Source organism: Cervus canadensis, chromosome 7 (assembly GCF_019320065.1).
Source record: "Cervus canadensis isolate Bull #8, Minnesota chromosome 7, ASM1932006v1, whole genome shotgun sequence".
Lineage (NCBI taxonomy): Eukaryota > Metazoa > Chordata > Mammalia > Artiodactyla > Cervidae > Cervus > Cervus canadensis.
The window spans coordinates 63737471-63753528 of record NC_057392.1 but is presented as its reverse complement, the minus strand read 5'-3'; the positions used below and the strand labels follow the sequence as shown (position 1 = coordinate 63753528).

At 40.4% G+C, this 16058-nt stretch overlaps 1 protein-coding gene across 4 annotated transcripts in view; it reads left to right on the top strand.

The window, feature by feature from the left end:
• Positions 1–16058, top strand: part of KCNMB2 (potassium calcium-activated channel subfamily M regulatory beta subunit 2) — a 287468-nt gene that overhangs the window by 234436 nt on the left and 36974 nt on the right. For all 4 annotated transcript variants that reach the window (XM_043473689.1, XM_043473690.1, XM_043473688.1 and 1 more), the window contains one exon: positions 15558–15680. In XM_043473689.1, the coding sequence (XP_043329624.1) occupies positions 15625–15680 (56 nt within the window). In that variant the 5' untranslated portion in view covers positions 15558–15624. The remainder of the gene's footprint in view (positions 1–15557; positions 15681–16058) is intronic.

Genomic DNA, 16058 nt, shown 5'->3' with positions numbered 1-16058 from the left:
TCCCAAAGAAAGGCATCCAAAGAATGCTCAAACTACTGCACAATTCCAATCATCTCACATGCTAGTAAAGTAATGCTCAAAAATCTCCAAGCCAGGCTTCAGCAATACGTGAACTGTGAACTTCCATATTTTCAAGCTGGTTTTAGAAAAGGCAGAGGAACCAGAGATCAAATTGCCAACATCCACTGGATCACTGAAAAAGCTAGAGTGTTCCAGAAAAACATCTATTTCTGCCTTATTGACTATGCCAAAGCCTTTGACTGTGTGGGTCACAATAAACTGTGGAAAATTCTTCAAGAGATGGGAATACCAGACCACCTGACCTGCCTCTTGAGAAACCTGTATGCAGGTCAGAAAGCAACAGACCTGGACACAGAACTGGACAATAGAACTGGACACGGAACAACAGACTGGTTCCAAATCGGGAAAGGAGTATGTCAAGGCTGTGTATTGTCACTCTGCTTATTTAACTTATATGCAGAGTACATCATGAGAAACACTGGGTTGGATGAAGCACAAGCTTCTCCTGGAATCAAGATTGCCAGGAGAAATATCAATAACCTCAGATATGCAGATGACACCACTCTTAGGGCAGAAAGTGAAGAACTAAACAACCTCTTGAAGAAAGTGAAAGAGGAGAGTGAAAAAGTTGGCTTAAAGCTCAACATTCAGAAAACTAAGATCATGGCATCCAGTTCCATCACTTCATGGCAAAGAGATGGGGAAACAGTGGCTGACTTTATTTTTTGGGGCTCTAAAATCACTGCAGATGGTGACTGCAGCCATGAAGATAAAAGACACTTACTCCTTGGAAGGATGGTTATGACCAACCTAGACAGCATACTAAAAAGCAGAGATATTACTTTTCCAATAAAGGTCTGTCTAGTAAAGGCTATGATTTTTCTAGTAGTCATGTATGGATGTGAGAGTTGGACTATAAAGAAAACTGAGCACTGAAGAATTGATGCTTTTGAACTGTGGTGTTGGTGAAAACCCTTGAGAGTCCCTTGGACTTCAAGGACGTCCATCCAGTCCATCCTAAAGGAGATCAATCCTGAGTGTTCATTAGAAGGACTGATGTTGAAGCTGAAACTCTAATACTTTGGCCGCCTGATGGGAAGAGCTGACTCATTTGAAAAGACCCTGATGCTAGGAAAGATTGAGGACAGGAGGGAAGCGGACGACAGAGGATGAGACAGTTGGATGTCATCACCTATTCGATGGACATGAGTTTGGGTAAACTCAGGGAGATGGTGATGGACAGGGAGGTCCATGGGGTTGCAAAGAGTCAGACACGACTGAGTGACTGAACTGAACTGAACCTTCAGAGTAATATTTCAAGTATATAAACATGATCATGTTGCTTGCTCTCATGTAAAAAATGTGTCATGAATTTCAAAATAAAGTTTTTTGAAATGCATAGTAGGACTCCGTCATCTTCAAGGTGAAGCCCAGGACCTCTTCATGGCCTTTGCAAAGCAGGATCTGACTCTTGAATTTTGATTTTCTATATGTACCAACAAACAACCATCCCAGCAAAAAATTTTAATGTGATATCAGGATATATAAATAGAAGGAGGTTATAGTTTTGCCATCCTCAACACTAACCAGATGCCACTATATTCAGAAAAACAGAATTTTACATTGTTTAAGAGGGAAGCCTCTGAATGTAGGCTGCTGGAATTCATATCCTGTCTCCTCTACTTTCCAGCTCTGTGACTTTGAGCATGTTCTTTAACATCCTTATGTTTTAGTTTCCTCATCAATAGATGGGAATAAGATTATTCGTCTTATAGAGATTTTGTAGCAACTAAATTAATTAAGATAGGTAGAGCACTATTAAATAATAAATTTTAGTGTTCCGATGTCTGTGGTTCTTCAGGAGAAACACTAACTAATGGAGCATAGCCTGGGAAGGTGACCAGAATAAAAAAAGACATTGAGTCATGTTATGTGAAGAACAGTTAAATAAAATGCAGTGCATAGTGAAGAAGTGTTGGCAGGATTATACAGCTGTACTAAAACATCTGGAAAACAATCCAGAGTGTAGACTCAGGAACAATAGTGGAACTCTATGAAAATAGACTCCAATTCAAATTACAGAAACACTTTCCATTAGATACAAATGTCCACCAATGGGAGGGGTTTTCTCCAGAGAAAATGGGTTCCCCACCGCTCGAGCTGTTTTGTTTAACCTATAATTAGATAACTCATTGTTTAGAATATTCTAAAAGGATTGAAGTTACTAGATAGAAGGGAGAAGAATAACTTTTAAAGGTCTTATGAGTCTCAGATCACAAGAGTTTGAACTATCAGTTGATAGTAAGTAGGTGTTTCTAGAAATTGATTATTTTTGGTAAACTGTATAAAGCGTAAATATCACTAACATCAGCTTAAACATTGCTCTTTGGGGTCACAACGAATCAGACACAACAGAGCAACTGAACTGATCATCAGCTTAGGTTGATTTATCATCCAGTTTCTCTCAATAAGGGCTTCCCAGGTGGCTAGCGTTAAAGAATCTGCCTGCTAATGCAGGAGGTGTGGGTTCCATCCCTGGGTCAGGAAGACCCCCTGGAGGAGGAAATAGCAACCCACTCCAGTATTCTTGCTGGGAAAACCCCTTAATAAAGGAGTCTGGAGGGCCAGTCCATAGGGTCATAAAGAGCTGGACACAACTGAGTGACTGAGCATGTGAGCATGTTACCTCAATAAACAGTGCTGTGTAAACTCAATGTCTAGCATATACCCCAGCATCTGAGGCATTCTCCCTGGCCCAAGATTCATAAAGGGCAAGATGTCCTTAAGTGGCAGATGTCCTCTGCCACTGTCCTCCAGTGGCAGCTATCTCTAGCTATCGCAGCTGCATTTTCCTTAAAAGAAACAATGACAATTTTCCTTTGCTACTCCTGGTTTGCCATGCTTATTTTCATTCATTGACATGTTCTGAAAGCAATATGGCAAAAGTAAGTTTGAAAAGAGCTTTACTTTGACATTACATATCAGTTTAAATAGAATGAGAAACTTCAGAAACAAAGAAGTGAGTCATCTCTTGACCCTGACACAACTTGAAGCTTTGAGATAAGTCCATTAAGGAGAGCTCCTTGAGTTCCTTCCATGTGCTCAGTCACTTCAATCATGTCTGACTCTTTGAGACCCCAGGGACTAGCCCAGGCTCCTCTGTCCATGAGATTTCCCAGGCAAGAATACTGGACTGGGTTGCCATTTCCTTCTCCAGGGGATCTTTCTGACCCAGAGATCAAACCCAGGTCTTCCACATTGCAGGCAGACTCTTTACCGTCTGAGCCACCAAGGAAGCCCAATAATTTCATTTTAAAAATAAAGAAACAGGCTAAGTTATGCTTAATTGCCAACTCAAAGCCACATGGTCAATAAGGAAGGAGGCAGAGAGTCACACAGTGACCAATAAAAATGGAATGCGCTTGCCTCCTGGTGTGTCTCAGTTGTGCCACAAACGTCTCCTTACTTGTTCAGTGCTCGCTCTCTCTGTATCATCAAGCCAAACGAGCCTCAAATCATCTCAGATCTTTAGAGTAGGGGAGGCCTGCTTGTTGTTCTCCATGGCCCCAAACCGCCTTTCTTTCTCAGAAACACACCAAGGCCAGTCCTTAAATCTGAGTATAAACCTTGACGGTAGAGTTTGTGCTTGGACTTCATTCTTTGACCTGGATTTGTCTGGACTAGCAAGTTAGGATGTCTCCCCCATGTAGCTAGCACTCAAACTCAACTCCTGGTCCCTGACACGGGACTCTTCCTTACCAATGCCAGCACAATAGAGATGTTATAATTTAATCATTAGTTTTCAGCCGGCATGACAAGGCAGACGGTGCTGTAATTGACTGTGAATCACACAGCATCAAAGTTAGTACATGACTGAGAGCCTATGCTGCAACTTGACCTTTAGAACTTGGTATTGCCCATGCAGTGGGGTCCAAGAAAATCAATATCATGAAGGGAGTAGAACCAAGAATCACTACTTTAAAAGAGAGGCTCATCTTATATTGATACTTCAGAAGCAAAAGGCAAGGGCAATGATGAACCCCAGTGCACCAATTATCAACTCCTCCCAGACTTGGTTTTCACCAGCTCTTCTTCACACTACAGTTATATAACATGGACTCTCCACTTCAAGAACTTTTGACCTCCCACCCAGCCACCACATACTATCCTCACATCAATGAGCCTATTCAATTGCCCTTTTCAGAAAGTCTTCCTCTTCTTTGGCTTTCAACTCCCCCTGCCTCCAATTGTTGGAGGTAGGTATTACACCCTTCATTTTTACAGATAGGGAAGCTGAGGTTCAGAGATGCTGATTAACTCATTCCATGTCATAGAGCAAGGAAGGAAGGAATGAAAGTGAGAGGTAAAAGCAATTCCATCTGCCTCCCTGTTCCGTGCTGCCTCTTTCCAATTTAGGGATAGGCAGGTGGGTTGAAGAAAAAGTAGGATTCCAAATTCTGTCAGTCACTCATTTTCTTAGGTGGTTTATCTTAGTCCCATGGGTTCTTAGCGCATATTGTAGAACCCAAGATCTTATAAGCTACAAAACATAGGGAAAGGGAGGCTTTAATCAAACTTCTTCAAGGTATTTATATTATTTATGGGGCTTTCTCGGTAACTAAATTATCATTACACCAGGCATTTTCCAGACAATGGTGAAAACTTAGGTTTAAAAGAGGACTAAATATTTCATTTAATATTTGTAAGAGTCTTTCACCACAGAATCCAAGCAGTTAGAATAGGCTTTTCTTCAACCCGTATCCATCAAAAAAGAGTCACTATTCTTATTGCAGAAAGTTTTTTTTTTTTTTCCTTTTATCTTTAAATACAGGCCTTTCCACTAGGTCAAAGCTGGATTTACAATTTAAAATATATTTTCCTTTGCCTGCCTAGTGCCTTTTGCATTGTAGATTTTTCTTTTACAATTAGATCCATTTGCCTTTTACCTACAGCTTAAAAAGCTATCCAAGAAAACTAAAATAACCAAGTCTCAATATTGACATGTGGCCTAGAATATCTCTGATAGCTCTTTCAACTTTAAAAGGCCAGTATTTAATGACTTCTTTGAATTTTGTCTCAAATAATGGTCTTAATTTGGCATATTAGATATATTAGAATATTTAAGTAAATAAACATTTATATACATATAAATAAATGGCTGCCAATAGTGCCAGATTACTTATTTTAATTAATCCTCACACAACAAATTTTGAAGGCTGCATTAGTATTCCCACTTTATAGATAAGGAGATTGAGACTCAAAGAAGGTAATTAGCTTGCATCCACTTTAATATTAATAGGAAAAGAGCAGAAATGGAGTTTGAACTCAGTTTCTTCTGCTTCCAGAGTTAATGATTTCTTTTTTTAAGTTTGCTTTACATTCTTTTATTTTTTGTAATTTTTATTGGATTTCAGTTGATTTATAACCTTGTATTGCTTTCAGGTGTACGGCAGAGTGAATCAGTTATGCACATACTTGTATCTACCCCTCTTTTCTTCTGAATTTTTAATTCTTTTTAATGGATAAAACACTTATTACCCAAAATCTTGAAAAGTGTCAGTACAGAGCAGTACACAATGAAAAGTACCCCCAGCCCACAACTCTCATCCCAGCCACTCAGTTCTCCTCAGAATCAGTGATCAATTTCCAGTATATTCTTCCACACATATTTTTATACAAATGCAAACAAATGTTTTATATTTTCCTTCTTTTAATTCAAATTAAAATTAGTATTCTAGTACTAGAATTATATTAATCTAGTATTCAAATTATTCATATTAAGCACATAAAACAAAGCTTGGAAGCAAATCTTAAACACTTTTTTTAATCTATAAATTTATTTATTTTAATTGGAGGATAATTACTTTACATTATTGTATTGGTTTTGCCATACATTGACATGAATCCGCCACAGGTGTACATGTGTTCCCCATCCTGAACCCCCCTCCCACCTCCCTCCCCATCCCGTCCCTCTAGGTCATCCCAGAGGAAGCAAATCTTAAACACACATTTTTAAAAAAGCAATGAAATAACTCTATCTCAGACTGCTCTCATATCAGTGCAGAGAAAGAAGAAGGAATTTCACTAACTTATGAACCCAGTGTATTCTGACCCTATACCCTTAGGAAGATATGTTTTAAGGATAAAAAGAACTGCAAAGAAATCTGGACTTTACTTATTTGTTTCTTGTTGGTAGTAGAGCAGGGTAGTTATCCTAAAACTGTTTTGAGTATATTGTAGAATAGAGAAAAATAAACAAACTAATGTAATTGGAAATCAAAGGTTATCATGTGAGAGAAGGAGACATAGATATGAGAAAAGTGGGAAAGAAACCCCTGTGCTGCTGGATTAGAATATTATGGACTGAACATTTGTATCCCCCCATTTATATGTTAAAGCCCTAACATTCAAAGAGATGGTATTTGGAAGACTTCCCAGGTGACTCAGACGGTAAAGAGTCTGCCTACAATGCAGGAGACCCAGGTTCAGTCCCTGGGTTGGGAAAATCTCCTGAAGAAGGAAATGGCAACCCACTCTAGTATTCTTGCCTGGAAAATCCCACGGACAGAGGAACCTGGTAGGCTACAGTCCATGGGGCTGCAAAGAATCAGACACGACTGAGCAACTTCACTTTCACTCTTTTTTCAGATTCTTTTCTCATATAGGTCATTACAGAGTATTGAGTTCCCTGTGCTATACAGTGGGTTCTTATTAGTCATTTATTTTATATGTAGTAGCGTGTATATGTCAATCTCAACCTCCCAATTTATCCCTCCCCCCACTTACACCCTGGTAACCATAGTTCATCTTTTATATCTGTGATTCTATTCCTATTTTGTAAATAGGTTCATTTGTACCATGTTTTCAGATGAGGCATGAGTTTTGGAGTTGGACAGACTTGGGTTGAAATTCTGACTCCACCACTTAATAGCTACGTGACCTCAGAAATTTACTTCCTTTTCCAAATATCAATTTCCTTTCCTGGTAAATAGAAAGAGCTTTCATAAGGGTTACTGTCAGAATTAAATAAAGCAATGCATATAAATGCATTATTTATATGGATCTAAAGAAATACTTCACACCTTTATGTTTATTATTATCATTTCTAGTTTTTCTCTATTAAAAGCTCCTATTAGTTTATCCACCTTGATTTTTGCCTGAAATAGAGCAAGAATTGAATCACATTCACCAAGACGAGATGGACGGTTTCAGCATAAATCTGTCATTTGCACTAATCTAGCAGACACATGTGAGTTGTGAGCAGGTTTTCTCACCCCAACTGTGTATGTGTGATGCCTGATAGAATGTTTAACCATTAAAATTGGTTTTAAATATGCAGCATGAAGAGAATCAAACTGAATATCAGATGTGGTTATCCACTTGAAAAACTCATTAAGAAATGAATTATTGTGTAGTGGACTAATTAAGACCACGGAGAAATGTGTTTTCCATTTCTGCATAGAACTTTTCAAAAAATGAATTAAACGGAAGGGCCATTGATTAGTATGGCCAATTTGGGGGAAAAAAATTTTTTTTTCTCCGATTTCCTCCAAATGGAAAACACTAACTATTTGCTGAGAGTCCACTCAATGCCATTCAGTATTTTAAATCAGCTGTATGGTAATTCTTTATGATATTTGTTACTATTTCGATTTCCTTGATGAGAAAAAATGAGGCTTGGGGAAGTTTAACAATGTATTTAGGTTATATAATTAGTACATTGTGGAGCTGTAGTAATTATGGAGGGATTTCAATCTGAAACTAATTTCAAATTTCTTTCAATTAAGCCCTGAGATCATCATTTCTGATAGCTGTTATGACTGTAAATGTGATGCAAAACTTATTTCATTACATCACATGCATAACAATCTTATACTAAACCCCATATCCACACTTGTCTGACCAGTCTGTCTCCTCATCTAGATACACCATAAGCTCCATAGAGAAGGGTCATGCAGTTGTGTTCATCACTATATCCCCAACACCCAGGCTCAGTGACTGCCACAGGGTTACATCTTCAATAACTATTTGTTGAATGAAGAAATGAATGCTGATTTAACTGAAAGGAATAGAGTGCACTCCAGTCATCCTTTCACAGGTGGCACCTTAAAGGTTGGGGAGTACAAGGATGGAGTGTTTTGTCTGCACTTAAGCAATTAGTGATAGAATGGAATGTTAGAAGCCCAGAGCCTCCAGATGGCTGAGCTCAATGAGCCAAGTTACTAGCAGGTTAAAGAACAGGTACATTATTTAACTTGAGCTGTGTCCTCCTGAAACAAATCAAGTGCATCACAATTACATGAACACAAGTTTGTCCACGTGTATGACAAAAGTCATAATTGACTCCCATACCCATCTCCAGGCAGAGGAGTCCATACGTGGTCAACCCAGCTATTAAGAAGCACCCTGCACTAACAAATCAGACAATTCAGAGAATCATTCCTATTTGATCCTTTTCAAAGAGGCTACAATGTTCAGTGATAAACTTCTTTACCTCTATAGATGAAGAGCAAGTGGAACTATTCACTCAGTCTTCCAGGCATCAAATGAGGTAGAAAGGTCTTTACATTCCTGTTGTGAGGCATTGTCAAGAGGCTATTCAGTACCACTTGCTAGTCCTTCAGATGGTAACATTTAAGGTGTGAACAGAGAAATAGGAATCCGACAAAGAAACGGAATAAGCAGCTCAAGAGTAAGAAAGAGAACCAAGAGAGCATTGCTCTTTAAGTCAAGGTGGTAACACACTTTTAGAAGGAAACAACCAAAAATATCAAATTTGGCAAACTGAGAGAAATAACAAATTCAGCAACCTTATTTAAGGTGTGGAAAGACAAGAAGCTATTGGCATACCCACTGGGAAGTTGTAGCACCCTTAGAAAGAGCAGCTCGGGTAAAGCGCAAATGTCGATGTACTATTCTGTCTCTTCCATGAACTATCCTTAGAAGCAGAGATGGGTGGCCTGGTGCCTGCACATGGAACACACTTACAAATGCTGTCTAACAGATACTTGAATGACTTAATTAAAGCAAGGTATAGTAGTTCCCTTTGGAAGAAAACATTCCAAAGATATTTAAAACTGCTCTTAATAAGAAGTACCAATGTTTTATAAATTAAATCACTAAGTCTAAAATTATCACCCTTCAGTTGGCTTCTCCCTCCAAAGGCCCTGGAGTCAAAACAACTCAATTCCTGGGGAGAACATATAATTTGCCGCCTGCAAGAGATAAAGTCCCATGCATTAGAAGCATTCCTAAATTTCTGTGCTTCAAATGACCTTTTAAGTTGCTGCTGTGATGTCATTAGTGTTACAATTTTACACAAGATTAGACATGTAATTAGGTGTTAAATAGTTCCGCTGGCTCCTGCTTGCTATTTAATAAAGCAGAATGCATTAAGAGCACCCCATATGCAGAGCTCAAGGCCACTGACAATAGAAAACTGCATCCACTTTGCTCTTCCCTACCTTGTATGCCACTTGTCCTTGCAGCTGTCACCTTGAGGAAATGAGAAGCCACAGCACAGTATCACTCATAGAACTGTTACTCTCCAGCTGAAACTTCTAGAAGCAAGGAGAGTCTCCATTAAGAACTCAGGTGAAACCAGAACCTGAGAATTTTTAGCAGAGTTTCCCACCTTGGCTGCACATCAGAGTCACCCGGAAAGCTTTTTAAAAAATTCTGACGCCAGAGACCCACCCCTAGAGATTCTCACTGGTCTGGTTTGAGATCTAGGCACCAGAATTTTTTTAATTCCTCCCAATGATTATACTGTTCAGCCAGTGTTCAGAGTCACTGCACTTATGCTCCTCTGGCTCGAGATGAGTATCAAGGTGAATGAGGAAGTATAATACTTCAGATTTCATTATCTCAATATCTCAGAAAACTGTTTTCTCTCTGCCTCTAACCCATAAGAAAAAGAAAATCAATAGTCTCAATGTACAAGTACAAGGCTCCTTAATTAGATTTTTTTACAAAAAGATAAATCTAACTCACTACTCTTAAAATTATGAACAAGGAAGAAAAGAAGTAAACTAATGTTTAGCATGTGCCTTGATTTATTCAAGGTACTTTTGCATCTGTTAACTTACTAATCTTCCAAGCAACCCAGAAAGATAAGTATTATTATTTCCATTTTTACAACTGGGGAAACTAAGACATGGAAATGTTAAACTGACTTGTTCAAAGTCACACGGTTGGTAGGTGGCGATGCCAAGAGGCAAACATCTGACTCTCTTGCTCACATTTTTATTAGAATATGCTGCCATTTCTAAAGAAAACCTTACTGAGTGATAGTTCAGCAAGTAATAGAAACTTTCTGTCCAAGTCAACAAAAGAGACAGAGGGAGGGGCTTCCCTGGTGGCCCACGGTAAAGAATCCACTTGCCAATGTGGAAAACACGGGTTCCATCCCTGGTCCAAGAAGATTCCGCATGCCTCTAAGCAACTAAACCCATGTGCCACAAATCTAAGCCTGAGCTCTAGAGCCCGGGAGCTGCAACTACTAACGCCTGAGCACTTAGAGTCTGTGCTCTGCAACAAAAAAAGCCACCGCTATGAGAAACCCACGCGCCGCAACTAGTGTAGCCCCAGCTCACTGCAACTAGAGAAAGCCCACGCACAGCAACGAAGACCTAGCCAAACCAAAAATAAATATGTATTTTTTTAAAAAAGACAGAGAGTCAGAAGGAGCAGTCCAATCAGGAGAAGAAAAGCGAGGAGGTAGGGAATGAGAAAAAGGAACAGCATCCTGAGCTCAGGAAATGATCTGAAATGAGACAGCAGCTCGTCCAGCAGTAGGGAGCCACAACACAGGAGGACAACGTCAGAACCTATGGTCTTGTTACTAAGCAAGGGCCCATACAATGGCACCAGCTTTTGAGAAAAGAAAGTGCTTTGTTGTGAGGTTGACCAGCAAGAAGACAGGAGGCAACCCTCTCAAATCTGTCTCTGAGATCCAGAGATCAAGGTGGATTTTAAAGGGTTAGGAGAATTGCAAACTTGGAAGCTGATTGGCTATTCTGCAATCAGTCTATATAAACTACTACTACTTCTGGAATCCAAGTTTTCCTTACTGAAGGACTTGTTGCTTCATAAAGGGCTCTGGGGGCAACATTATTATTCTTTGAGTTCCAGAGACAAGATTCGTGGCCCAGGGTCATCTTGAAGACCAAAGTTTCCATCCCGCACATGCACAATGCTGTCTCTATAAAATAACTGCAGATTTGATTAATCAACAACCTGCTTTAAGGAAGCAAAACCAGTTTAAGCTGGTCAGTATTTCACATGCTGTTTTGGTCATACTTTCCAACAACAGATACTTAGATGGTCAAGGCAGACAGCGAACATGACCAGTGCATCACTGTGTGTCCTGCATTGTGCCAAAAGAGGGCATAAGACACAGCCATGCCCTGGAATGCCCACGGCATTGCTCTACCAGAGGCGGGTACCAAGAACAGGGAACCGGGCTGAGGAAGCTGTTTGCGGGGGTGAGAAAAAGCTTCACAGAAGAGATGACACCTGAGATGGCCTTGGAAACACTTGAGGAACTCACTCACCTGGCAGGAAAGGGAGGCAGAGAGAAAATGTGAGCTGAGTCAGAGCAGTAGAAACCCACGGAGGTGTACGCCTGAGAAATGGAAAGAGGCCCTCTATAAATTCCCAAGGCAAAGAAATTGTTACATTCTCCCCAACTCCTGCTTTCATTCAAAGCTGAGATTATGTCTTTTAGGGGATCTGGTTTTCAGACCATACTTACCTGCAATCATATAGTCGAGGCTCAGCCAGGTTCACCCCAGCTCCTGGTCTTTTGATGACAGAATTCATTCCAGGTTTCCTCCCCCTGCCCTCAGCCCCAAGCATCCACCATTACAGGTCTCTTTTCCACACTAGGATTCCAAATTACAGAATTATATAAAGTGGTTTCTTTGTCTCCAAATCAGTTTTCTAATCACAATTCAAATGAGGTGTTCCTTGTCTTATAAAGTGAACAGAGTTAATTACTTGAGACGTTCAGGAGAGCTGCATTTGAGCTGAGGGACCCACCAAACCAACTCCCGTTAACATATTCTGGGTGTTTCTTTGAAGCCTGGAACTTTTTTCAACCTCCACAGAACCTTTATAGTGTTGTCCTTAAAACTACTCATTTAATTTTAATTAACAACAAACTTAGCAGGTTTTAAATAACAGTTTGTAAAAGAAAACTGGGGTGGAGAAACTCCAAATCCACTTCTTAGGATAAGCTGAGGAATCATTAAGTCCTTTCCAACAATTGTTAGACAGTTAATTAGAATAAGTATACCTTTCATCTCTTCCCTTCTGTATCATCTTCAAACAGCAGCTTAAGGGTGCAATGCTGAAATGACACAGTCTGAAGAGCATTGTTAAGTATATTAAAATCACCACAGCCCCCTTCACTTGGTTTCAAGTCATTTATAATATGTATGGTGTGTCTATTAAAGCCTGGCTTATAACTGGTAACAGGATGGTGGGATTTATTGCTTTACCTGAATTCAAAGTGTGCCCCTTTTTTTGTCTGCTCCAACCCAACCCTTGAGGAGTGACTAAAAAGATCAGAAGATCCCACCAGAGTCAGTGTTGAAATACCTTCCTGAAGGTTTAAGCCAATCTTCATTCTTATAAAGTAGGTCATTTAGCTTACATGGTGACTCGGATGGTAAAGAATCTGCCTGCAATGCAAGTAGACCCGGGTTCAATCCCTGGGTCAGGAATATCCCCTAGAGAAGGGAATGGCAATTCATTGCAGTATTCTTGCCTGGAGAACTCTATGGACAGAGGAACCTGGTAGGCTATAGTCCATGAGGTCGCAAAGAGTCAGATGCGACTGAGCAACTAACACACACACACACAAAATCATTCTTATTTCCTAAAGACTGTCTGTGCTTTCCTAATGGCTCAAAGGTTAAAGAATCTTCCTGCAAAGCGGGAGACCCAGGTTCAATCCCTGGGTTGGGAAGATCCCCTGGAGAAGGAAATAGCAACCCACTCCAGTACTCTTGCCTGGAAAATGCATGGACAGAGGAGCCTGATGGGTTACAGTCCATGGGGCTGCAGAGTCAGACACCACAGAGCAACTAACACTTTCACTTTCACTTCCAAAGACTGTCTAGTTCTAATAAATTTAATTCCTATTCTATCATATGTGTTTTAAAGATGTTCAAAAGGAAACTTAAATAACTTTAAATGTCCCAGATCCCAGAGCTAAGCAGATTCAACTTCTAGATCTTTTTGAAACTGTCCAGGGCATCCATTCAGGTGTATCTTTTCATTCCTGTCACTCATCCTGAGAGACTAAGGGTAGAAGTATTGTATCTTGCATCTATACTGGTTATCAAACCCCAAGCACTTCCCATTGCCTCTGTTCCTTCTATCTCTGATGCTGACCCAAGGGTTACAGAAGGAGATCTATTCCCAGACCTATTTCCAGGAAGTCAGTACACAATGATTTAAACACACTTTAATTCATCCTTCAATGTACTGAGTCACAAAATTTTGGAGCTGAGAAGGATCTCAGAGGTTACCAATTTCAAACTTTCCATGTTACAGATTAAAAACAACTAAGCCCCTGCAAAGATAAGTGCCTTCTCAAGGCCACACAGCTAATTAGTAAAAAAAAAATTAGGCCAATAACCACTGATTCTTAGTATATGTTCTGAGTCCTAGGGGCTTCATGTTTCCTCCAAATATCAGCATCATCAAGAGCCTGCTAGAAATGCAAAATCTTGGGCTCCCTCCCTACACTCACTGAATCAGAATCTGCATGGTCACAAGATCTCCAGGTAAACCCTACGTACATTGAGAATCACTGGGCTAGACTAGAACATATCTTTCTCCAGAAAGCACAAGGATTGGAGACAAGCAGACATGGCTCCACCTTTTCTAAATGTGAGCAAATAGCTCAGTCTCCTAAAAGCATCATTTGTAGCCTGGAAATAATAGCATTATCTACCTTGAATGGTTTTCATAATATAAGCATCACATAGATATCGGCATACACATTTCATGACACATACATAGATAATATATGCAAATTGCCTGGCATATAGTAGCTAATATGGTGTGTGCATGCTCAGTCACTTCAGTCATGTCTGACTCTTTGCAACCCTATGATCTGTAGCCTGCCAGGCTCCTCTGGCATGAGATTCCTCCAGGCAAGAATATTGGAAGGGTTGCCATGCCCTCCTCCAAGGGATCTTCCCAACCCAGGGGTAGAACCCAAGCCTCCTGTGTCTCCTGCATTGCAGGTGGGTTCTTTACCCGCTGAGCCACTGGGGAAGCCCAGATATAGTATATAGTACTTATCATTTCCAATCTCAGGCTTAGCAATAATATTATGCTCAACCTAAAGGAAATCCATGAGTGACCACGCATCCATGAAGGAATCACCTTTCTTCCTTTTCTCTATTTGTTAAATATCATTTTAACTTTTATATATGTGACTAAGAGTGTTATGATATTTCATATTTCTAACTTCAAAATGAAAGAACTAATCCCCAAACTGTGTTATAACCAAAAGAACACAACAGTCTTCTGACATCTTGACTCCAGATCCTATAAACGTGGCCCTTAGGAGCAGTGAATATCTGCTGCCACTCATGCCATGATTTTCTCAGAGACTCAACTGCAAGGGATGAACCTTCAGCTTTGGCAACAGTTGAATACATTTAAAAGATGATCTCTCGTCACTAACGTGTCACATCTTCAGTATCAAGGAAAAGAGCTTGAAGAGGAACAGAGGAATAGAACCAACCCTGAACCAAAACTTTGGAAAAATATAGAATGCCAAACTGGACCGAATATAGAGAGTTCCCTGGTGGTCCAGTGGTTAGGACTTGGCGCTTCCACTGCAGGGGACACAGGCTCAATCCCTGGTTGGGGAACTAAGATCCCACATGCTGCACAGAGCGGCTAATAAATAAGTAAAACTCTACCAAATTATATTTTCGGAGGCGATCTCTTGGAGGGAATATGATAATAACATCAATTAGAAAACACATTTCCCTAAAGCAGTGCCTCTTCATCCTAGCAATGCATTAGAAACAACTAGGAAGCTTTAAAAAAAAAAAAAAAAACTGAATGCACGTTTTTGAGGGAGAGATCCAGGCTTCAGTATTTTTTAAGATTCCCATTTGACTTAAATGTGCAGCCAGGGTTGAGAACTGCTGCCCTACAGCAAGAAAAACCTGGTCTTATTTAAGATGGTCAATTCACCAAGATTTATTGATGCTATTGATACCGAGGGGTTACCTAGGTGGCACTAGTGGTAAAGAATCTGCCTGTCAATGCAGAAGACATGAGACATGGGTTCAATCCCTGAGTTGGGAAGATCCGTTGGAGGAAGGCATGGCAACCCACTCCAGTATTCTTGCCTGGAGAACGCCATGCACAGAGGAACCCGGCAGGCTACAGTCCAGGGTGTCCCAAAAAGTCAGACAGGACTGAAGCGACTGAACAGGCATTGATACAAAGTTCCCCAAACTTTAAGGAATGGCTTTAACTTCAGTGTGTATCTCTTCTAGGTCTTTTCGCCACTCCTCCAGGACTTCCACCTTAAGGAAAGGAGCCCCTGGACCAACATCCTCTAAGATGTTTATATGGACCAGTGGCCGGACTTCTTCATCTTACAGACATGATGAGAAAAGGTAAATCACTGGGACTCACAGGGCTTTTTGGAATCATTTAACCAGAATACACAGAAAGCCCACCAACGAGAAAGCATTAGGCAACTGAGCTTTCTACTTTGCGAGCGTTAGGGTAGGATGGGCTCTGTGTTGAAGGAACAGGGTTTCAGACACTTTGGCCTTCTCTTCCTTGTACTCACCAAGTTCACTCCTACTACATAGCTTTGCAAAAGCTGTTGCCTGTCAGAAATGCCCTTTGGTGGTGGTGGTTTGTGGTGGTTTAGTCGCTAAGTCATGTCTGGCTCTTGCGACCCCATGGACTGTAGCCCGTCAAGCTCCTCTGTCCACAGGATTTTCCAGGCAAGAATACTGGCGTGGGTTGCCATTTCCTTCTCCAGG